Source organism: Podarcis vaucheri (assembly GCF_965113315.1).
Source record: "Podarcis vaucheri genome assembly, chromosome: 6".
In the NCBI taxonomy this organism is placed as follows: Eukaryota; Metazoa; Chordata; class Lepidosauria; order Squamata; family Lacertidae; genus Podarcis; species Podarcis vaucheri.
Window position 1 is genome coordinate 16,609,060 of NC_138764.1, and position 24,295 is coordinate 16,633,354.

The following is a 24,295-nucleotide window of genomic DNA, read 5'->3' on the forward strand; positions in this document are numbered from 1 at the left end:
GATAGGAAAGTGTGCTTTATAGGAGTCCTACAGAATCAGGGAGGGACGTGGGTGGCGCTGTGGGTTAAACCACAGAGCCTAGGACTTGCCGATCGGAAGGGCAGCGGTTCAAATCCCCACGATGGGGTGAGCTCCCGTTGCTTGGTTCCAGCTCCTGCCAACCCAGCAGTTCGAAAGCACGTCAAAGTGCAAGTAGATAAATAGGTACCACTCCGGTGGGAAGATAAACGGCGTTTCTGGGCGCTGCTCTGGTTCGCCAGAAGCAGCTTAGTCATGCTGGTCACATGACCCGGAAGCTGTACACTGGCTCCCTCGGCCAATAAAGCGAGATGAGCGCACAACCCCAGAGTCTCATTGGCCCTGCTACCCTGTCTTTTAAAGTAAGCTCTGTAAGTGTGCAATGCTCCCAGGAGCATCCCCTGCTCTCACAAGGTCCCCTGCAGGTGCCATTTGGTGCTTCTTGAACATACCTGTTCTGTGGTTTTCCAGTCCTCCTTGCCACATTTCTCAATGTGGTGTCATTCACAGCTAGCTGGTCTTACAACCCACCCACTCCCCCTGCTTGTGAGAAATCAGGCTGCTTTTATTGTGTTACTTCCAGCTCCTGTTACCCAGGAATTTGCATCCTGGAGCTTGGAATCGGGGTGTGTGGGTGGGTGTGATTAAACTGGATATCAGCCAGAGAGTCGTGTTACTGAAGGGTGGGTCTATAAATTGACTATGGTAAATAACAGTCTGGCACTATTACAGGTGCCACATACTACGTGTTCTGCATCTGCAAGATATCAATCATTTAGTGATATCAATCATTTAGTGTGGGAGCACCTATACTGTGGAACTCCCCGCCTATTGACACTGGCAGATGTCTTCACTACACTTTTCAGCTCCTGATGAAAACATTTTTGTTTAGACAAGTCTACCCAGGCATGTAGAGTGTTGAAGTATGTTTTAATCTGTTTGTTGCTGATTTTATCTGTTGAATGTTTCAAAGAACTGTTTTCACTAATGATTTTATTCTTTTGTTTTTACTGTAAACCACACTGAGGGTTGTGGGCTTTTTTAAAAAAATCTAGCAGTATATAACCTTTTGTGAAATACTGATCTTAATCAAAAGTAAGCTCAACTGAGTTCAACAGTTTATTTCCAAAAGCATGTAAAGGATTGCACCTTACATTGATTACATAGCAATTTAACTCTTGTTGGGTAGTCTGGCATGTTGTAAGATTCAAAAAGCAACCATGTCTTCGTATAGCAGATAAAAAAGAACACAGCTTTAGTAATGAGTGTTTACTGATGTAACAAGCTTAACTATCCATATATATATTACTTGGAGCCTTGTGATTTCTGTATGCTGGGTCCTGATTCTGGTATGGAAGTTTGTTGCATGTTTTCAGAGCTGGCTATCTGTTCATTTCTTTTGTCATTTTCGGCAATCTAAATTGATTATAAATATTTAAAATAATAGCAATGCATTTTAATGTACTTTTAATTGAAAGCATGCATTTTATGTGTACTGCCCCGAATATGTACACTTTTTGTTGTTGTTGGAGAACTGCAGGTTTCAAAGGATAGCTGTGGTTTCAATTAGGATTTGTTACGGAAAAATCTGGGTGCGGGGCTACTCCGCCACCCAGCTCGTCGGACTAGGTCCGCGGGTCCCTGCGGAAGAAAATGAGCTCAGCCGGACAGGAGCAAACTGGAGAAGATCCAAGTTTATTGCACAACAGGTTCAAGGCGAGATTGAACAGCGAGAAAGGGGTGACATGAACTTTTGAAATTTCCCTCAATGTCCCAGAATACAGTGCAGAATACATCCCAGTTACATCATGAATACATTAAGAAGAGGTTGGGTTACACAGATTACATCATGAATACATTAAGAAAAGATTGGGTCACACAGGATTAACATATGGAGGAGGGAGGGGGGAATATGCAGAGCTGGAGATATGCGCAGATAAGCACAGCCTAAGAAGACAATGGTCCATGTATGCGTGGTCTGCCACCTGGCCTTGCCCGGAGGAAAGGCTTGGCAGAGCAATTTGACTGGATTAGGGTCTTGACACCTTGCTTGAGGGATTATGGAGGACAGGGGAGGTGTCATGGAGTCCTAGAGAAATTGAGCAAATTGGCACGTTGATTTTCTATGAATTTTATAGATTTTAGCCCCTTTTGACATTGAAAATTGAAAACAAATGGATATATTGTAGCGAAGGAGGTGAAGAAGAAGACATGCCCCCCCTTCCGTATCAGATTGTTTTCAGATGTGTGGATTAAATAGAGTCACATTCATGTGTGAACTGAAGCAAAGCTATGTGCTTTCTAGCCACTCCAAACAATTCTTTCCTGCGAAAGGAAGAATAAATTTGGCCTGTATCACATGTAGCGCTAAGTACTGTAATGGGCCCTTCAGCACAAAGATTTGTGTTTGTGCTATGGACTCTTTCTGCCTTCCTCCCGCCTTGTGCCCCCAAATCTGTTCTGGGGGCTCCATCAACCTCTGGAGCAGATTTGGGGAGGGTGGGGTGCACATTAGGAAGAGGAGAGGGGGGTCTCATTGTGCAAGTGGAAATACTTGCAATGATGGAACCATGCCGTTGTCAAGGCCATCTCACAGAATTCAGAGGATTGTGGATTCTGGAGTGGCTCCATGTTCTGATCCACAAGGTGCAGGAGTTCTGCAAGAGGAAAGTTGGCAAATGCGAGTAGAACCCTTTTAAGGATGAAACAAACACCAGACATGGGGTAATCATGTTTATGACTTTCCCATAAACCCTTTTCAGTTCTGTAGATGCCTGCCTGGCCTTCTGAGATTCCTATCTTGAAGGAAGCAGTTAGATACCAAAGTTTGGAGGGAATATTTACTTTCGCTGTTGAGAAAGTTGATAAAATGCCTATCTGCTGGCAGAAAAACCCTGGTGCCATGAATATTTTGGCCAACCTACTTGGCATATTTTAAAGTCCACAAGCTTGAATAGGTCACACCCAAGAACTCAAGGATCTTCACTCAAGGCATTCTTTTGTGAAGGACATTCCATAAGGCTGGGGACAATCTATTTTCAACTGGACATAAAAAGTCTGTCAGCATTCAGGTGAAATAATTGGATGTTGAAATAGGACTTGCTTAAGAACAATGATGGTGGTAATTTCAGTAGAAGACAATGTGGAAATGCCTGTCATTTCAGTCTCCAGAGCTGTCATATCAGGCAACCATTGTACAGATTCTACCCAATGTGATAAGTGAGATAGGGGAACCAGAGGGAAATGATTATAGAGACAGGTTATACAGCCTTTGTTATCTAGGAGAGAGAAGCAAGTTGCACCTGCTGAAATTTAGTGAGTTCTTAACTCTTAAAGCTCCAGGAGCCCTACCCTCCATGTCTTCTGACCAACCTCTGCTCTTGGGCTGCTGGTGCATGCCCTAATCCTACATTTATTCATTTCTAGCCCTCATGCTTACAGGATGGGAAACTATTAAATTTCAAAATACATGCCCCTGGAGCAACCATGACCATGTAACTCTCCTCATTCAACTCTTTCACAAGCTCTTCCTTCCATTTCCCTGCCCAGTCAGGGGGGGTTCTCCTGGTTTACAATGACATATTAGTGACTTATGTGATGTGGTAAGGTAAAGTTAAAGGGACCCCTGACCATTAGGTCCAGTCGTGACCGACTCTGGGGTTGCGGCGCTCATCTCACTTTACTGGCCAAGGGAGCCGGTGTACAGCTTCTGGGTCATGTGGCCAGCATGACTAAGCCACTTCTGGAGAACCAGAGCAGCGCACAGAAACGCTGTTCACCTTCCCGCCAGAGCAGTACCTATTTATCTACTTGCACTTCGTGCTTTCAAACTGCTAGGTTGGCAGGAGCAGGGACCGAGCAACAGGAGCTCACCCCACCGTGGGCATTCGAACAGCCCTAGGCTCTGTGGTTTAACCCACAGCACCACCCGCTGATGTGGTAGCTAGATACAAACAGGCTTTTTTCTCCCACATCATCATGTCATTCACAGTCTCTTCCATCAGTGGCATTGTGGTTGCCCCATGTGCAAAATTGTTAGGGCCACAAAATTTCAACAACTAATGCTTCCTCAATATACCTGGGTGCTTGCATCACTGGGCTGTCAAAAATGGCTTCTCCATGCAAGTGACCTCTCCAAACAACTGAATGACTCTTCTTTTCTTTTCTCTGTGGCTGCAATCTCCTGGGTGATGCAGATGCCATTAGCCAGTTGAATGCATACGCATACTCCACCTGTTCCACTGCCTCCTATTTCAGCATGGCCCCAGGCACTGGCAAACCACACTATGCCACTGTCTTCCACATCAGGCTGTGTTTATCAATTAAGTGGGAAGCCAGCTCCGACTCCCATCAGCCCCAACAAACATGGATAATAATAATAATAATAATAATAATAATAATAATAATAATAATAATATATCTTTATTGTCATTGCCCCCTTCGGGGACAACGAAATTACTTGACTGCTCCATAAAAACACTAATTAAACAATACAGTATAATACAGCAAGGGAGATTAGATGACTTTCAAAGTCCGGGCTTCCCATTCAGGGCCGAGATCGCTCTGGAGAAGAAGCTGTTCTTAAGACGGCTCGTTCTTGTCTTCATCGTCCTGTATCTCCGTCCCGACGGCAAGAGCTCGAAGAGACAGTGACCAGGATGCAATGGATCTTTTACTATGTCCAGTGCCTTCCTATGGCACCTTGTGGCATAAATCTGCTCTAAGGTGGAGAGTGGGCAGCCAACAATGCTCTCTGCTGCCTTAACAACCCTGCACAACCCCATCCTGTCCTGGGTAGTACAGCTTCCGTACCACACACATAAGCCATAAGTGAGCACGCTCTCAATGGCACAGTGATAGAAGGCAAGCAGCAGTTTCTGCGGAAGATGGTTTTTCCTTAGTATTCTCAAAAAGTACAGTCTCTGCTGCGCCTTCTTCACAAGCCCCCTTGTGTTGACACTCCAGGACAGATCCTCTTGTAATTCAATGCCCAGAAATCTGAACGTTGTTACCCTCTCCACACAGACCCCATCAATCAAAAGTGGCTGGACGTTGCTCTTCTGTCTCCTGAAGTCCACCACAAGCTCCTTTGTCTTCCTTGTATTTATGAGCAAGTTGTTAGCTCTGCACCACTCTATCAGCTGATCAGGGATGAAGGGAATTGGATCCTAACAACATATGGGGTATCCCTGCTCTAGACTACTGGGAGATAGAAGTTGCAAATATTCAATTTTCAGCACATCACATTCACTTACATGACCAAACAATGCATGCTATGGGATGGGACGCCCCTGACCTACCACTTCTGGCCTGATCAGCAGGAACTCTTTTGCAACCAAAAATTCTGCCCGTGTGAAGTAATTACTCCAGAGCTTGGCAACAACAGCCAGAGCAGTAGGTAAAAAGGAAAGGTACCCCTGGCCGTTAGGTCCAGTCATGGACGACTCTGGGGTTGCACGCTCGTCTCACTCTATAGGCCGAGGGAGCTGATGCTTGTCCTCAGACAGCTTCCGGGTCATGTGGCCAGCATGACTAAGCTGCTTCTGGCGAGCCAGAGCAGCACACGGAAACACCGTTTACCTTCCCACCAGAGCAGTACCTATTTATCTACTTGCACCTTGACGTGCTTTCGAACTGCTAGGATGGCAGGAGCAATAGGAGCTCACCCTGTTGCGGGGATTCGAACCGCCGACCTTCTGATTGGCAAGCCCCAGCCTCTAGGTGGGGTGGGTGGGTGTGTACGCAAATGCATATGGGTCTTTGACCCAGGTGAAATAAAGCTTAGTTTTGCCTCTAACAACAGCACCCTTAGTTATGTCACATCAGAGTATTTAAAAATAACGCTTTATGCTAAATCATAACAGACCAGATTCAGATACCGTATTTTTCGCTCTATAAGACGCACCAGACCACAAGACGCACCTAGTTTTTGGAGGAGAAAAACAAGAAAAAAAATATTCTGAATCTCAGAAGCCAGAACAGCAAGAGGGATCGCTGTGCAGTGAAAACAGCAATCCCTCTTGCTGTTCTGGCTTCTGGGATAGCTGCGCAGCCTGCATTCGCTCCATAAGACGCACACACATTTCCCCTTGCTTTTTAGGAGGGAAAAAGTGAGTCTTATAGAGCAAAAAATATGGTAGATAGTTATGTTGGTCTGACGCAGTCAAAATAAATAAATAAATTTTAAAAAATTAGCACCTTAGAGACCAACTAAGTTTATTCTGGGTAGAAGTTTTTGTGTGCACACACTTCTTCAGATAGGCATCTGGGTCACTATTTTCCATCTGAGCTAAAATAATAATAATTGCGCACTTTGTGGCTTGTGGGGTTGCAATCTGATCTGTACTTACAGATTGCAGTCAGCCTGTGGCATGAAGTGCTACTGGAATCTTTTCACAAACAAGGTTGCTAGGACTAGGGGTGGGGAAGAAATTCAACTAAGTGCACATTTAGGGCTCATGTCGACTTCCTTTTGTGCTGTTCTTTTCTTTTTCTGTTTGTTAAATTAGTTTTTATTGAGGTTTTTTGTGTTACAAAGCAAACAGATGAACAGGGAGTGGTACACCTGTGGTCTCCATTTTTAATTCATAGTCTTTTTCACAGTTCGTTTACGTTTGGTGAGAGGCACTTATGTTATAGACATCTTGTTGTTGGGGGAGAGGAGTGGGGGAGAGAGGTGGGGGTCTTGTTCTTTCATTCTACTGCCTATTCTTAGTGTAGGGGGGTTGTGTCAGCATCACATGGGGAGGTCTTTTGTCTGTATATTTAAGGGTTGGCTTGAGAAGTCTTGCCATTTGCTTCCTTCCCTTGCCATGTTCGCCAAACTCAATCCTCAGATTCTGAGCACAACCATGTTCTACCCTTATTCCTGTGCTATTCAGTGCCCCAGCCGCCACTGTTGACACCTATCTCTTCAGAACATGTACACGGCTACAGATGCTCATTGTGTTCCTAATTTTTTTCTTTCTTTACCCACTGGACGCCAAAAGCATACTTATTCCCAAGCAAATGGGTTTAGTAAACAACTACCAGACTTTGAGAAGACATCTGAAGGCAGCCCTGTTTAGGGAAGCTTTTAATGTTTAATAGACTGTTGTATTTTAATATTCTCTTGGAAGCCGCCCAGAGTAGCTGTGGAAACCCCGCCAGAGGGGCGGGGTATAAATAACAAATTATTATTATTATTATTACTACTACTACTACTACTACTACTACTACAGCGACTGCTTGGGTTGCGAATGTGATCCGTGCGGGATGCACATTCACAACCCGCGGAGTCCGCAACCCGCAGCAACGCATCTGCGCTCGTGCAGGTTGTGATTTAGCGCTCCTGAGCATGCGCGACCGCTGAAACCCGGAAGTAACCCTTTACTTCCGGGTTTCGGTGGTCCACAACCCAAAAGAATGCAACCTGAAGTGTCTGTAACTCGAGGTATGACTGTATTATTACTATTATTATTATTATTATAGTATCAGGGCAACAGAAGCAAGCTCTACAGTCGTACCTTGGTTCTCAAACAGAATGCATTCCGGGAGTCCGTTCAACTTCTGATACGTTCGCAAACCAAGGCGTGGCTTCCGATTGGCTGCAGAAGTGTCCTGCAGCCAGTCGGAAGCTGTGGAAGTCACGCTGGACGTTCGGCTTCCGAGGCAAAGTTCGCAAACCGGAACACCTACTTCCGGGTTTGCAGCGTTCGAGTTCCAACTTGTTCGTGAACTAAGCTGTTTGAAAACCAAGGTATTTTATTTCTGCAGGCCTATAGATGGTGCTATGATTTAAGTGAGCTTAAAATGTGAAACTGCACGTGCTCAGAGTATTTTTTTAATTTTTTTATCAGAGTTGGCAAGCAGCTTCTTTTGTTTTTAATGTTTGCTGTAACATAACGGGAATGTAGAATGGACGGATGAGGCCCCCCACCCGATAGCCCCCCCCCGGAAGACCATTAAGTCCAGAGTCTTATATTATCTAACTGCACCATTGTGTACATATATTCGAGTATGTGTCAGGAAACAGACTTTAAAGGTATAGCTTTAAAATCTAAATTCAGCAAAGCAAACTTCCCCTTTAAAAACTTTCTTTCTGTGTTTCTGTTCTTTTCTCCCTCAAGAAACCATGGCCAAGAAAGTAGCGATTGTTGGGGCAGGAGTGAGTGGACTGGCCTCCATCAAATGTTGCCTGGATGAAGGACTGGAGCCCACCTGCTTCGAGAGGAGCGATGACATTGGGGGCGTGTGGCGATTCACGGTAAATTGAGGAGGGGCAATATGGCTTGATCTCTGACTAGGGTTGCTCAACTGAAGAAACTCACATTTGGGTTAAGCAGGGCTAGTCAGTCGTCAGTAATAATCCTATTCAAAATAAACAAACAAATTGAGCAAAATCCTCTGCAAATTCTGATTCCAAAATAGTAGCCAAATATTTAATATTTGCATTTGGTGTCTGTTAATTTTGGCGTCTGTTAATAATTCTATAAGCACTTGGATTTTGCAACACATTCAAAAACTGAACCAAAGTTTTGTACAGTTTTAAATTTTTCATAGAATCATAGAATCATAGAGTTGGAAGAGACCACAAGGGCCATCGAGTCCAACCCCCTGCCAAGCAGGAAAATTTTTGTGAATATTCTGCCCATTGGGTCCTCTTTGACAGAAACAAATTATGAACACTTTCTCCTCGCCTCTTTCTCCCCCCCCCCACAAAAAAAATCATCCCAGTTTTCCAATAGAGGCCACATCCTGACCACTAGCAGGTGTAAACAAGTTCTAGACCTGCTGAAGCATGGAAATAAACCATATTCCAGCTGCAAGCTGTATTATTTACGAGCATCCTAACCACAAGCCATTCTAAATATGAGCAAGTCTGCATTGTCTGCAGTTATCTAGCAGTTGCAGAGCTTTGGCTTTTTGGTGAAAAAGCAATATTATCATTCCTCACAGTGGTGCTTGATGGGATGATTGGATCCTGAATGGGGTAACTGTGCCCCTGAAGGACCAGGTGCGCAGCCTGGGAGTCATTTTGGACGCACAGCTGTCCATGGAGGCACAGGTCAATTCTGTGTCCAGGGCAGCTGTTTACCAGCTCCATCTGGTACACAGGATGAGACCCTCCCTGCCCGCGGACTGTCTCACCAGAGTGGTGCATGCTCTGGTTATCTCCCGCTTGGACTACTGAAATGCGCTCTACATGGGGCTACCTTTGAAGGTGACCCGGAAACTGCAACTAATCCAGAATGTGGCAGCTAGACTGGTGACTGGGAGTGGCCACTGAAACCATATAACACTAGTCCTGAAAGACTTACATTGGCTCCCAGTATGTTTCTAAGCACAATTCAAAGTGTTGATGTTGACCTTTAAAGCCCTAAATGGCCTCGGTCCTGTATAGCTGAAGGAGCGTCTCTACCCCCATCATTCCATCCAGCTCCGAGGGCCTTCTGGTGGTTCCCTCCCTGCAAGAAGTGAGGAAGTGAGGTTACAGGGAACCAGGCAAAAGGCCTTATCGGTAGTGGCGCCCGCCCTGTGAAAAGCCCTCTCATCAGATGTCAAGGAAATAAACAGCTTTTAGAAGACATCTGAAGGCAGCCCTGTTTAGGGAAGTTTTTAATGTTTGATGTTTTATTGTGCTTTTAATTCTGTTGGAAGCCAGCCAGATGGGCAGCCAGATGGGCAGGGTATAAATAAAGAATTATTATTCTTGTTATTGGAGAAATTTGAATTAAATGGGGAGAAAGTGCAGGCTGCCACTTAGATGAGGATGACAGGAAGAACATGCAAACCTGAGGTGAATTGAATCCACTTTGAACTGCCTTGCGCACACATCCGGATGGATGGCTCTCCACCTGAATTCTGAGCATCCTCACCAAACCATAGTTCCCAGCATGTGGAGGGGGGCAAGGTTAAGTCTGTCTATAGTTTCTGATCTTTTAGGACCACATTTGGTCCACAGTTTTGGATAACTTGGCAATCTTGTAATACAGTATATACAATTTTTGGTATGTGAGGTGGATGAAAAGAAAGGATCTATTTAACGGTGTTTCCAACGCTTCCTGTTGATTTCTGCATAATAAGGCAATTGATAAATAATGAGCAATGTTCTTGTGCTTTTCTGTGGCCCAGGAGGATGTCGAAGAAGGGAGAGCCAGCCTCTACAGATCAGTGGTCAGTAACACATGTAAAGAGATGTCGGCTTTTGCTGACTTTCCATACCCAGAAGATTTCCCTGTCTTTTTACCACACGCCAAGCTCCTGGAATATCTTAGGATGTATACAAAACATTTTGATCTTCAGAGGCACATTCACTTCAAGGTAAGACCCCCCCCCCTGAACTGCTGAAATTAACATGTTAACATTTCAGAATATTTCTATGTAAGGACCTTGGTGAGAGCCAGTGTGGTGTAGTGGTTAAGGGTGGTGGATGTCGGAAACCAAGCCTTTATCAGGAGAAACTGGCAACTCTCCCAGGCACCCGGCTTGGTCTCCTGTTGACCTCCCTGTCTGCTTTCCCGGCAAGATCCAGGCAGAGGTCGCGATAGGCGATCCTTCTCAGCGTGAGAAGAACACACCCCTCTTTCCTGCCCCCCCCGGCAGGGGAAAGGGATAGACAGAAACGCATTTACATGCCTTTATTTCTGTCTTTGCAGCATTACAGAAAACGTGACTGCTCTCTTCATACTCCTGCAGTCGAGAGAGAACAAACACTTCCTATTACACTCTGAGCTAATTCCGGTGCCCTCTGCACTGCGAATTGACTGTCCCTCTGTTTCCCACAGAACAGCCCCAACATTCCCATTATGTTTTGTTTTCAAGCTACCAGCAGCTCATGGCTGCATTGCTTCAATATCGTAACAGTGGACTCGTAATTTGGGGAACCGGGTTCGCTTCCCTGCTCCTCCACATGCAGCTGCTGGGTGACCTTGGACCAGTCACACTTCTGTGAAGTCTCTCAGCCTCACTCACCTCACAGAGTGTTTGTTGTGGAGGAGGAAGGGAAAGGAGAATGTTGAGACTCCTTCGGGTAGTGATAAAGCGGGATATCAAATCCAAACTCCTCCTCCTCCTCCTCCTCTTCTTCTTCTTCTTCTTCTTCTTCTTCTTCTTCTTCGGTTTTTTTACAACTCAAAACCAAAGCATCTGAAACTCTGGCTGAGAAATTGCTAGGGTATGCAACCAACCTGGCTCGAATCATAGAATTGTAGAGTTGGAAGTGACCCAAAGACTCATCTAGTCTGACCCCTGAAAAGCAGGGATCACAACTAAAGGATCTCCAGAGGTTAGATGGCCATCTAACCTCTGTTTAAAAACTTCCAATGAGGGAGAGTCCTTCCACTGTTTGACGGCTCTTACTGTCAGAAAGTTCTTCCAGATGTTTAGTTGAAGACTCCAGTCTTTCACCCTGCACTGCTTAATCCGAGAAACATATTTGTCTCTAGTTCGAAAAGATGCATATGACCTTAGTAAAGCCAGACTCCTAAATCTTGTTCTTATTTTCAAGTCCACTAGTTTCTCGTTGAAATTGGTTCTTTCCTTGAAATATTTCAGAGTACCGTGATCAGCGTAAGGAAGTGCCCTGACTTCTCTGCCACCGGCCAGTGGGATGTTGTCACGGAGACTGATGGGAAACAGAAATCCGCCATCTTTGATGCTGTCATGGTTTGCATTGGTTATCTTGCTGATCCCTCAGTGCCACTCAAGTCTTTCCCTGGTAATGTATAGCTGATCTGGAGTTTCTTTCTGTTTAGTGCTTGCTTTAAAAAGCTCTTGCATGCGTTCAGGAAGAAAAGCAACACATGCAAAAGCAAAGTTCATATTGTTTCCATGTATCCGAGGGTCCAAGGATGAGTTTGTCTTCCTAAAAGAGATATTTTGAAGTATAAATACAAGCAAACCCACGCATGTCCCTCTCGGGACAACAGTTCAAAGTGATTGATTACATTTCAGGATTTTTGAAGCACCATCTCCAACAAAAATGATTCCTGGATGCAGAAAATCAGCATGTTGCTTCCATGATAGCACGAGGGGACCTTTCCCCCGCAAAAACCTGCTCTTTAAAGTTGAATTGGAGGAGACAGCAATCTCTGGAAACCCTGAATTGCAGTTTGCTCCAATTTAGCTTTAAAGAGCGGGTTTTGGGGGGAAGGCTTAGGGAAGGGGGAGCCCTCGGACATGGAGCAGAGCAAAAGGCAAGTGTGGAAAAGGCCATCCACGGTGTGGCACATCCCTTCTGCCCAAGGGTGGCTCTGCTGTAATAGAAATAATGTATATTTAGCACCTTGTACACTAGACATAAGGGACGCGGGTGGCACTGTGGGTTAAACCACAGAGCCTAGGACTTGCCGATCAGAAGGTCGGCGGTTCGAATACCCGTGATGGGGTGAGCTCCCGTTGTTCGGTCCCTGCTCCTATCAACTTAGCAGTTCGAAAGCACGTCAAAGTGCAAGTAGATAAATAGGTAGCGCTCCGGTGGGAAGGTAAACGCTGTTTCCATGCGCTGCTCTGGTTCGCCAGAAGCAGCTTAGTCATGCTGGCCACATGACCCGAAAGCTGTACGTCGGCTCCCTCAGCCAATAAAGTGAGATGAGCGCCGCAACCCCAGAGTCGGCCATGACTGGACCTAATGGTCAGGGGTCCCTTTATATTTACACTAGACATGCACTGCGTAAATCCCAGGTGCGCAGCCTGGGAGTCATTTTGGACTCACAGCTGTCCATGGAGACACAGGTCAATTCTGTATCCAGGGCAGCTGTCTACCAGCTCCATCTGGTACGCAGGCTGAGACCCTATCTGCCTGCGGACTGTCTTGCCAGAGTGGTGCATGCTCTAGTTATCTCTTGCTTGGACTACTGCAATGCACTCTGTGTGGGGCTACCTTTGAAGATGACCCAGAAACTACAACTAATCCAGAATGTGGCAGCTAGACTGGTGACTGGGAGCGGCCGCTGAGACCACATAACACTGGTTCTGAAAGACCTACATTGGCTCCCAGTACGTTTCTGGGTACGATTCAAAGTGTTGGTGCTGACCTTTAAAGCCCTAAATGGCCTCAGCCCAGTATACCTGAAGGAGCATCTCCACCCCCATCATTCTGCCCAGACACTGAGGTCCAGCGCTGAGGGCCTTTTGGCGGTTACCTCACTGAGGTTACAGGGAACCAGGCAGAGGGCCTTCTCGGTAGTGGCACCTGCCCCGTGGAACACCCTCCCAGCAGATGTCAAGGCGATAAGGAACTACACAACTTTTAGAAGACATCTGAAGGTGGCCCTATATCGGGAAGTTCTTAATGTTTGACGTTTTGTAATGTTTTTATATGTGCTGGAAGCTGCCCAGAGTGGCTGAGGCAATCCAGTCGGACGGGCAGGGTATAAATAATTAAATTAAATTAAATCTGTGGTCATGGGCACATGTACTTGAGAGTAAACTTCACCCACGGGGTTGACTTCTGAACAAACATGCAGAGGACTGAATTATAGGTGCTGTTTCAGTTATTATTTGCCGTGGCATGTCCTCATTTCCACACAGGTCTAGACAAGTTCAAGGGGCAGTATTTCCACAGCCGCTACTACAAAAGCCCAGAGGTCTTCAAGGATAAGACAGTCCTTGTGATTGGCATGGGGAATTCTGGAACCGACATCGCCGTGGAAGCAACTCAGACAGCAAAAAAGGTAGCAGTTGCACGTTTTAAACTGGGCACCTTCACTCACCCCCCTTTTAAATACAGAATTGCTGTTCTTCTTCAGGTTAGACATTTCTGATGCTAACACTTTCCAGACAATGAAATACTCTTATTTTAGACAATTAAGCTTTGCAACGGGGTTATGCAAGTTTTTATCGCTGTAAGGAAAGCACAGCTTGAACGCTCACCTGGAGATGTGGTGGCCCCACCTAGTGGGAAAAATCGGGTATGGCACTGTAAATATTACTTTGTTTCCATAGTTAGTCCAGAGCATGGGTAGGCAAACTAAGGCTCAGGCGCCGGATCTGGCCCAATCACCTTCTCAATCCGGCCCATGGACACTGTGTTTTTACATGAGTAGAATTTATTTAAAATGCATCTCTGGGTTTTTTGTAGGGCATAGGAATTGGTTCATATTTTTTTCCCAAAATATAGTCCGGCCCCCCACAAGGTCTGAGGGACAGTGGACCGGCCCCCTTCTGAGAAAGTTTGTTGACCCATCGTCCAGAGATATAGGGAGCCTGTTCAGCATTCGTCTGCTTCTGCTTGCACAAAGTTTATGTGAAAGTTAGGGCATCACTGTTTCTTCCGATTTGTTTGCAGAAGAGATTATATGACAACGAACGTTCAGCCTGCATTTGTCCTGGCTTGCTTGCTAGATGTTCACCTTCACAATCCAAGTTAAAATCGCCCCCTTGTGCTGCTAATATTGGGGGGGGGGCGACGCTCATTGGCACCCATGGGAGCTTTTTCATAAAGCAGTTTTTGTGTTTGTGGGGTGTGTGTGTGTCTTTGGGATTGTGGTTGAAGAGGGAGTGGTTAAGGCTCCCCTTGGCCATGCTGAAGATCTCTCTTAGTATTACATTTGCTAAAACCCTGAAGTAGTTGATAACAACACATTTAGTGACATTTCGGTCCTGTGTCTGGCCTCTTCGAACTTGGGCTATCTTTGAATTTTATATATATCCAGTTTATAAGGGTGGATGAAGGCAAGAGACTGCTGCTGCAACTCACCTTTATCTCAATCAGCATCGTTTCCTTTCCACTGCAGTACTGTTTCTGCCACATTATTCACTTTGCAATTTACCTATATCACGGATTTAACACAATCATTCCCACATCACATCATTCACATCGAGGGAAAGGAAGGGCAATTTAAATGGAGGGAAATGTGCTTTTTTTGACCATTGCCTCTTTGCTTCGGTGCCCATGCACTTTTACACAGACTGAGATTCTACCTGCCCGCAGACTGTCTTGCCAGAGTGGTACATGCTCTAGTTATCTCCTGCTTGCACTACTGCAATGAGCTCTATGTGCTCTTTGAAGGTGACATGGAAACTGCAATTAATGCAGAATGCGGAAGCTAGACTGGTGACTGGGAGTGGCCGCTGAGACCATATAACTGTCGGGATTCAAGCCTGCCTTCAGGAGAAACTGGCCACTCTCCAGGCACCCGACTTAAATCACCAGTTGACCTCCCTGTCTGCATTCCCGGCAAGATCCAGGCAAGGTCGCGATCGGCGATCCTCCTCATGCGTGAGGAGAACACACCACTCTTTCCTGCCCCCAGGGGCAGGGGAAAGAGATAGACAGAAACATATTTACATGCCTTTATTTCTGTCTTTGCAGCATTACAGAAAACACGTCTGCTCTCTTCAAACTCCAACAGCAGAGAGACAAACTCCACCTACTGTACTTCCTGTACAGCTCATATTACACTCTGAGCTAATTCCGGTGCTTCGCACTGTGAATAAACTATCCCTTTGTTTCCCACGGAAACGGTCCCAACATTCCCATTGTGTTTTGCCTCCAAGCTGCCAGCTTGTGGCCGCATTGCTTCTATATCGTAACAATAACACCGGTCCTGAGAGACCTGCATTGGCTCCCAGTACATTTCCGAGCACAATTCAAAGTGTTGGTGCTGACCTTTAAAGCCCTAAATGGCCTCGGTCCAGTTAACCTGAAGGAGCGTCTTCACCTCCATTGTTCAGCCCAGACACCAAGGTCCAGTGCAGAGGGCCTTCTGGCGGTTCCCTCACTGCAAAAAGTGAGGTTATAGGGAACCAGGCAGAGGGCCTTCTCAGTAGTGGTGCCTGCCCTGTGGAACGCCCTCCCATCAGATGTCAAGGAAATAAACAACTATCTGACTTTTAGAAAACATCTAAATGTTCCCTATATCGGGAAATTTTAAATGTTTGATGTTTTATCGTGTTTTTAATATTGTGTTGGGAGCCACCCAGAGTGGCTGGGGAAACCCAGCCAAATGGGCGGGGCATATTATTATTATTATTATTATTATTATTATTATTATTATACCAGAAAGGAAGCATTGCTGGTTGGCATTTGCTGGATAGATGCCCGTTTCAGGCTTGGGGCACGAACATCAGTAATTTCCTCTTCTGACATCTCCCTTGCTCCTTGCTCTAAGTACCAAACTTCCTTTTTTAAAAAAAACTGGGTCTGCTCCATAAACTATACCAGGCTGTTTCTTTCTAGGTGATGCTCAGCACAGAAAGAGGTGCTTGGGTGATAAGCCGTGTCTTTGACAATGGCTACCCATGGGACATGGTGTTCCTAACCCGTTTTATGAACATTGTTCGAAACATCCTCCCCGGGCGCTTCACAGGATGGCTGATTGAGAACCGAGTGAGCCAGTGGTTTAACCACGCGAACTATGGCTTAATTCCAAAGGACAAGTACGTGGCATCAACACAGGTTTGAAAGTGGGAAGGAAACAGAAATACAGTATATTCCTCCCCCAAAAACAAAACGTAACCAAAAGCATTTTCTAAGAAATCTACGGGACCTCCTCTCCTGATATGCCCCGCAGAGGGCCTTAAGGTCCATGAATAACCACAGTTTAGAGGTCCCAGGCCCTGAGGAAGTCAGACAAAAGGAAGGGAGGAAGGCTGCTGCCAAAGCTGCACTGCTCCCCACCCAGGGAGCAGCCCACCATGGGTGGCTCGCTCCACCCCATGAGCTTCTCGCCCCCTGGGCAGCTCGCCCCGCCCCCATGGCCCCCGCTCCGCCTCTGGCCACAAGTTGTGGTGATGGCTTCTAGCTTGTCTGCCACATTCCTGGAGGATGAGCTATTGGCCACGAGAGGTACATGGAACCTCCAGGTTCAAGCGCAGTGTAGCTTTGAACAACAGGTGCAGGAGACAACAGGTGATGGGTGGTCGTCCTTATATGATGCTTATGGGCTTCCCAGGAGCATTTGGTTGCTGAAGGGGTTGTAATGAAATGAAGGGCAGAGAAGGAAAGCAAATAATGGGGGGGGGGTACCTCTCTTTGCCTCACATTTTGTAAAACCAGCATGGCAACAACCAGGGCTTTTTTCTGGGGGTACTCAAGGGTATGCAGTACCAGCACCTTTTTTCCCTAGAATCAAAGCACTGGCAACAACACGCTGAACCTCTCTCTTTTGTCTGCAGCTTCCTTATTTGGCACTCTTTCCCATTCTTCCTCCTCCCTGTAGGACGGTGACGAGAGAGCCCATTTTGAATGACGAGCTCCCGTCTTGCATCATCACTGGGAAGGTCTCTGTTAGGCCCGAGGTGAAGGAGTTCAGAGAAAACGCCGTTGTGTTTGTGAACGCTCCTGGGGCAGAAGAAGTGGACGTCGTCGTCTTCGCCACGGGATACAAAGCTTCTTTCCCTTTCATCGACGAGTCGATTGTCAAGGTGGAAAACCAGCAGGCTTCCTTGTACAAATACATCTTCCCCCCTCGGCTGGAGAAACCGACCCTCGCCTTCATCGGCTTCCTCAGGCCATTTGGGGCGGTGATGCCTGTTGTGGAAACTCAAGCGCGCTGGGTCACACGCATCTTTAATGGTAAGAAGGGGGAGATACCAGCACCCTAGGGGGCCAGGGGGTGCTTGGATGTGTGTGGAAATCCTAGGGAAGCTCAACCTGTCATCTGGACCAGGCAGTTACTCTCGGTGCCATGGGTAGGAGGGACCTGTGGCCCTCCAGATGTTGTTGGACTCGCCCTTTCATTGACCCTAAGTAGCATAACCAATGGCCAGAGGGGATGAGGATTTTAGGCCAAGAAACCTGGAGGGCACAGGTTTGTGCTGTGCCACCTTAGCTTTTGCCCAGCTCTTTCTAGGCACTGGTTTGGGCTTTAAAGCCCCATATCCAAGCACAGGCATCCCCAATCTTTGGCCCTCCAGATGTTTTGGCCTACAACTCCCATGATCCCTAGCTAACAGGCCCAGTGGTCAGGGATGAAGAGAATTGTAGTCCAAAACATCTGGAGGGCCAAAGGTTGGGGATGCCTCTCCAAGCACCACCACCACCACTACTACTACTACTACTTCTTCTTCTTCTTCTTCTTCTTCTTCTTCTTCTTCTTCTTCTTCTTCTCCTCCTCCTCCTCCTCCTCCTCCTCCTCCTCTTCTTCTTCCTAGCCAATTTCCCCAGAAAACCTGCTTTTAAACACTCGATCAGAACAAACAAACATCTATTCAGGTTTTCTGCAGATTGCCATTTGCTCCCATTTAGCGGTAAAGAGCGGGTTTTCGCAGGGAAAGCTCTGGGGCGAGAAAACGAAGAGCGCTCAGACACAGACCACTTCTGCAAAGCCCAGAAGAAAGATAAGTATGGATAAGCCCTACCTTGCAGGCAGAAGAATGACCCACCACTCAAGAGGGCTAGAGAGAAGTACTGTAGCTCAGCAGAGCTCAGGGACACCAAAGGCTGTTATTGGTGGTGATGGTAATAATATTACTTTATTGACTGTACTGTCAATAAAGTAAAATTACTTCATTACTGTACAGACTTTAGACCCGGATCTGCTGAGCTTCAGCAAGGGGGCTGCATCATGTATCCTTCTCTCTCTCTCTCTTTAGTTTTTATTAAAGCACATATTATTCCTCAAAATTCACAGAATGCCTCACTCCACTGCAATGAGAGTTCCATAATGTAATGTAAGGTAAAGGTAAAGGGACCCCTGACCATTAGGTCCCGTCGTGACCGACTCTGGGGTTGCGGCGCTCATCTCTCTCTATAGGCCAAGGGAGCCGGCATTTGTCTGCAGACAGCTTCCGGGTCATGTGGCCAGCATGACTAAGCCGCTTCTGGCGAAACCAGAGCAGCGCACGGAAATGCCATTTACCTTTCCGCCGGAGTGGTACCTATTTATCTACTTGCACTTTGACGTGCTTTCGAACTTCTAGGTTGGCAGGTGCAGGGACCAAGCAACAGGAGCTCACCCCATCACGGGGATTCAAACCGCCGACCTTCTGATCGGCAAGTCCTAGGCTCTGTGGTTTAACCTACAACGCTACCTGCGTCCCTTCCATAATGTAGATTAGGGCAATAATCTTCAACTTGTTTTAGTGCAGCCTCCACCAAGCTGCTGCTCCCTCCTCAGGGGTCAGCAAACCTTTTCAGCAGGGGGCCAGTACACTGTCCCTCAGACCTTGTGGGGGGCCGGACTATATTTTGAATGAAAAATGAACGAATTCCTATGCCCCACAAATAACCCAGAGATGCATTTTAAATAAAAGGACACATTCTACTCATGTCAAAACACGCTGAATCCCAGACCGTCTGCGGGCCGGATTTAGAAGGCAATTGGGCTGGATCTGGCCTCTGGGACTTAGTTTCCCTACCCATGCTCCAGATGCTTTGTGTAATAAGAGCACTGTTTCGCTAAAAAACCCCTACTTTCATAGGGCAATTGAAAGCCACCTTATGTTGGACCAAAGCATTGGTCCATTTAGTTCAGCATCATCAACGCCAACCTTTGCCAAGTGGGTGCCTTCCAGTTGCTGGCTGGGGGTTGATGGGAGGTATAGTCCAAAACCTCCGGAGAGCACCCAGTAGGCGAAGGTTGGTGTTGATAATGCTGATCTAAATGGACCAGTGGAGATGCTTGGGGGTGAATCTGGAACCTTCTTTGAAGCATTCTGAGGGAAATAGACTAGTTTTCCTAGCCCAGCTTCGAGGCTAACCAGGATTCTCACCTCATCGGTGGACAATACCACGATTGTCTCTATGTGAAGGGGTCTCTCACACATGCAATGTGTTGTGTTTGAAACCCTGTTTCGTCTCACACCAGGCAGAAATGGATGCTACTAACAATTGGACAGCCTGCGGATGTGAGATCTCCAGGCTGATAGCAGATTAAGACTAATGGACATTTGTTGGGGATTGAAACCGGGAAAGGGGAGGGGGTGGGGTTTGGGGATCCAAAGGGTGTATAACTATAATTTGTCTTTTTCCTTTTATTCTGTTTGGTTATCAGTATGAAAAGTGGGGAATTCATGGAAGGGAATCTGGGTCGACTTTAGAAAAAAGGATTTAAGAATGAGTACTGAGGTATAAATTTTGAGGTTTATAAGGTAAAAGGTTTTTTAAAATGAATTAAGTATAAAAAGGTTAAAACCTGGAGATAAGAACTTGTTGAATTTATAATTTGAACTGGAATATAAGAAGGGGAGGTGCGGGGAAGTCAGGGAAATATGTTATAGAAAATAAGGATTGTAAACTGTATATGTTTTTTAATTTTTATTTTTGTTTTTTCTTTTTGGCTTCTTTTTCTTTTCTTTTCTTTTTAAATGGAAAATTCTTAATAAATATTTATTTTTTAAAAAACCAATTGGACAGCCTGTACTTCTGCTTGGAAGGCACATGTTAAGTTTTAACCCCCCTGCAAAAAGAAAGTCCCTTTTGATGAACCTCAAAATAAGGTGACTCACTGAAAAATCCTTCCTGTCTTCTAGGCTTGTGTAAGTTGCCTCCAGTGACTGAAATGATGGAGGAGGTCAACGAAAAGAAGAAAAACAAGCTCAACTGGTAAGCTCCTACATATGACCTGACAACGTTGAGCCCGGACACTGAGGTCCAGTGCCAAGGGCCTTCTGGCGGTTCCCTCGCTGCGAGAAGCCAAGTTACAGGGAACCAGGCAGAGGGCCTTCTCGGTAGTGGCGCCTGCCCTGTGGAACGCCCTCCCACCAGATGTCAAAGAGAACAACAACTACCAGACTTTTAGAAGACATCTGAAGACAGCCCTGTTTAGGGAAGCTTTTAATGTTTAATAGGTTATTGTATTTTAATATTCTCTTGGAAGCCGCCCAGAGTGGATGGAGAAACCCAGCCAGATGGGTGGGGTATAAATTATTATTATTATTATTATTATTATTATTATTATTATTATTATTCATTGTTTGGATGGAAGTGCATGAGGGATGCCAGCTGATCAGAAAGAAAGCCTGAGATGTTCTTGTGCCTTCAGCTGATGCTTGATCTTTAGAAAACAGGGGGTGGAGATTTTCACATTACAGACGTAGTAACTATGTGAATGTCTGCCAATGTGCCACAGCTAAAGGCATGTTTGACAAAGCCTGTAACAGACCCAGCTACAGCTGCTGTGAGCTGGAGACTGGCGCTGTGGTCTAAACCACTGAGCCTCTTGGGCTTGCCAATCAGAAGGTTGGTGGTTTGAATCCCTGCGACGGGGTGAGCTCCCATTGCTCTGTCCCAGCTCCTGCCAACCTAGCAGTTCGAAAGCACACCAGTGCAAGTAGAAAAATAGGTACTGCTGCAGCAGGAAGGTAAACAGCGTTTCCGTGCGCTCTGGTTTCTGTCACAGTGTTCTGTTGCACCAGAAGTGGTTTAGTCCTGCTGGCCACATGAGCCGGAAAGCTAACTGTGGACAAACGCTGGCTCCCTTGGCCTGAAAGGGAGATGAGCACTGCAACCCCATAGTCACCTTTGACTGGACTTAAACGTCCAGGGGTCCTTTGCCTTTTACCTTACAGCTGCTGTGCAGTTGGGTGGGAGAAAGGCAAAACCAATGAACACACAACAAGCGCAAGGGCTTGTCCACACTTGTGTTATGTTCAGCTTCAAACCATTTCACTCCTCCGCATTTCCCCTTGTATATTGTTTCGTTTAGGTTTGGCTTGTCCTTTGACGAGGTTTTGAAAACAGATTGCCTTGTATACATGGATCAACTTGCTTCCTACATTGGCATAAAACCGAGTGTGCCAGCCCTCCTTCTCCAAGATCCAGAACTGGCCCTGAAGATCTTCTTTGGACCCTGCTCTGCCTACCAATTCCGCCTGAGTGGACCAGGGAAGTGGGACGGGGCCAGAAACGCCATCATGACCCAGTGGGAGCGCACAGTGAAGCCCACAAGAATCCGAGTGGTGGAAGACTCTGGAAGTTTCCTCACATACCTGCTGAAAGTCCTTGCCATCTTTGCTATCTTTGTCGGGATTTTCTTCAGTTTCAACTAGTTCCGCCAGTTCTACAACATCATTACCTGTACCTTTCCAGATGCATATGTTCTGCCTACGTGATACTTCACCTTGCAGAAGTAAGAAAAGAAAGAAGGGCCTTTTCTTAAGTACATACTCAAATCTAAATGTGGACAATTTGACATTTTTATACCCGAGGGTTAAAAAAATCTAAATGGAAGCACAAATCTTTGACACCTGAACATGAAAATGTGCTCTTGTTGGCGCACTATTTGCACGCTACTGTGTGCAATGCACAAAGAAATCTGCTCTACATGCTTGGCTATTATAAATGCACAGAATTATTATTTTGATATTCATTTACTCTGTACGACATAGTGCTCTTTATCAAAGTTATGCTGCTACTTACATTGAGGGCATAAGAAGACCCCTACTAGAGGAGATCAAAAGTCCATTTAGTCCAGAATTTGGTTTTCAACAGTGTCTCAGATACCTCTGGAAAACCCACACTCAGGTCACAGAGGACTGCTGCCTTTCCAGCAAATGGTATTTATGCTGTCTCTGTGGTGAAGGTTTTCTTTAGGTATTCTGCTTAGTAGTCCCTTGGTGCTTCCAGAGAACCTGTTTATTGGACATTCATTCTGATCTATTCGTAGGGAGATTAGGCATCGTTAGCTATTTAATGAGCATTCATTCTGATTTATTATTATTATTTTGAAGGAAGCTAAGATGTTGTTACCTCAAAGCAGGTGTCAATGCACACTTTCCAGGCCATTCCCGATCACTTTCCTTATTGCAAAAGGTTTGATCTTTTGAGGAAGCAGGTATCTTGCACAAGACTTCCAAATCAACTTTCACCACATGACCTGAATTTGCCAGTATGTGATCAAATCCCACCTGAAAATAGTGACAGTCTGGAAGTGCCCATTCACAGGCCTCTCCTCCATGAATTTGCCTAATCATTTTTTAAAGTCACCATCTTCTTAAGAGAGTCAGGTGCATCCATCTTCTCCCACCAAGCTGAGGCTTGTCTGAGATTTGCACCTGAGTCCTCTTTCACCCAAACCAAAAATCATAGCCCTGGTAGATTCATAGCACTAGGGCTTGTCAATTATACAGCTATACCTTTGCGACTTTGCTCTGCAAAAAAATAAAATAATGTACCAACAACTTTGAATATCATTATAACACAGACTATCGCAGATATTTCAGCTTCAGTTGAAAATGACAGGTACAGAATGAAAAAATAATGGGGCTTATTATATTGCTACATGGAAAAACCGGATGTTAAAACAGATGATTTTATTATATAGTCAAAAGAATCATGCTTGTTTAAATTGTATTGATATTTCTATCAATAAATGGCAATGAATATAATTCAAAAGTTTGCTTTCCTTCTTCCCTGCCTCAACTGGATACTTCAGTAATTTTGTGGTTTATGTCTCCTTTAGGAACATGCCATTTAGATACAACTAATTGGTTGCATATGTTAAGAAATTCCAAAGAAGGACTTGCTGATTTAATAAATATGTTTAAATTTCACAGCAAAGTGTTTTATTGAATTTCATGGGGGATATCATACTTTATCCTTAACTCTTACATAAGCTGTTTTTTTCTTTCAGCAGACTCATGTTTTTTGATAGGCCCATCAAATATATATGAATTGAAATCACCATTAGCCACTGGTATAGCAGTGCCAGTTCTTTTTTCACCAAACTATATTCTGTTATCCTGGAGAGAGAAAATAATATATTAAATCTATCTATCAAAAATGCTAAACATGATTAGCATTCCTGGATCCGGGAATTTAGGAGAGTCAGGCACCCCACCCCAAATACATAATACTATTGTTTTCCATGTATTTTTTGGAGCTTGATTTTACCCAATACCAGGTTTCTGATTGCACAGCAACTGCACATTTAAAGTGTGAACTTTATTTGCTTTGTGAATCCAGCTCCCTTTAGTGGCAGCTAAGGGAAGAGAAAAATGATCAAATATTAAAGTCAGGCTGCACCAAGGAGATCTGTTGGGCAGGTACAGGTTAGAGAAAAAGGAGGCATATTTCTTTTGGGGGCTGAGGGGCAGGAAGTAAATGCATTTTGGGGGAATCTCCTGCAGAAAGCAAATGAGTGGGGGTGGGTTCATTGCTTTGGGGGTTTCATGCTTGGAACTCAAACCCAGTCTCAGCAGTACAGTTTGCGGTTTTGGATAAATTACTTTCCTATTAGCTTTGTTTGTTTGCCTTCTGTAAAACAGATGTTTCAGCAGAAACATGAAAGGTTCAGATCTACTCAGTTTGCTGCTTTGTAAACTGCCCTTTGTGAACTTATCTTCACACAGACCAACAATATATTTTCCAGTAGGGGTCATCTAAGAACTTCTGGGAAGACCACTTGCAGGA

General features: G+C 45.4%; 1 protein-coding gene across 3 annotated transcripts in view; it reads left to right on the plus strand.

Annotated features, from left to right (window-relative positions):
- LOC309533852 (flavin-containing monooxygenase 1-like) overlaps positions 1-23,271 on the plus strand; it is a 30,428-nt gene extending 7,157 nt beyond the window's left edge. For all 3 annotated transcript variants that reach the window (XM_082225508.1, XM_082225506.1, XM_082225507.1), the window contains exons 2-9: positions 8,127-8,263; positions 10,132-10,320; positions 11,554-11,716; positions 13,531-13,673; positions 16,181-16,380; positions 17,163-17,518; positions 20,416-20,488; positions 21,591-23,271. In XM_082225508.1, the coding sequence (XP_082081634.1) occupies positions 8,132-8,263; positions 10,132-10,320; positions 11,554-11,716; positions 13,531-13,673; positions 16,181-16,380; positions 17,163-17,518; positions 20,416-20,488; positions 21,591-21,933 (1,599 nt within the window). In that variant the 5' untranslated portion in view covers positions 8,127-8,131 and the 3' untranslated portion in view covers positions 21,934-23,271. The remainder of the gene's footprint in view (positions 1-8,126; positions 8,264-10,131; positions 10,321-11,553; positions 11,717-13,530; positions 13,674-16,180; positions 16,381-17,162; positions 17,519-20,415; positions 20,489-21,590) is intronic.
- The last annotated feature ends 1,024 nt before the right edge of the window (positions 23,272-24,295 follow it).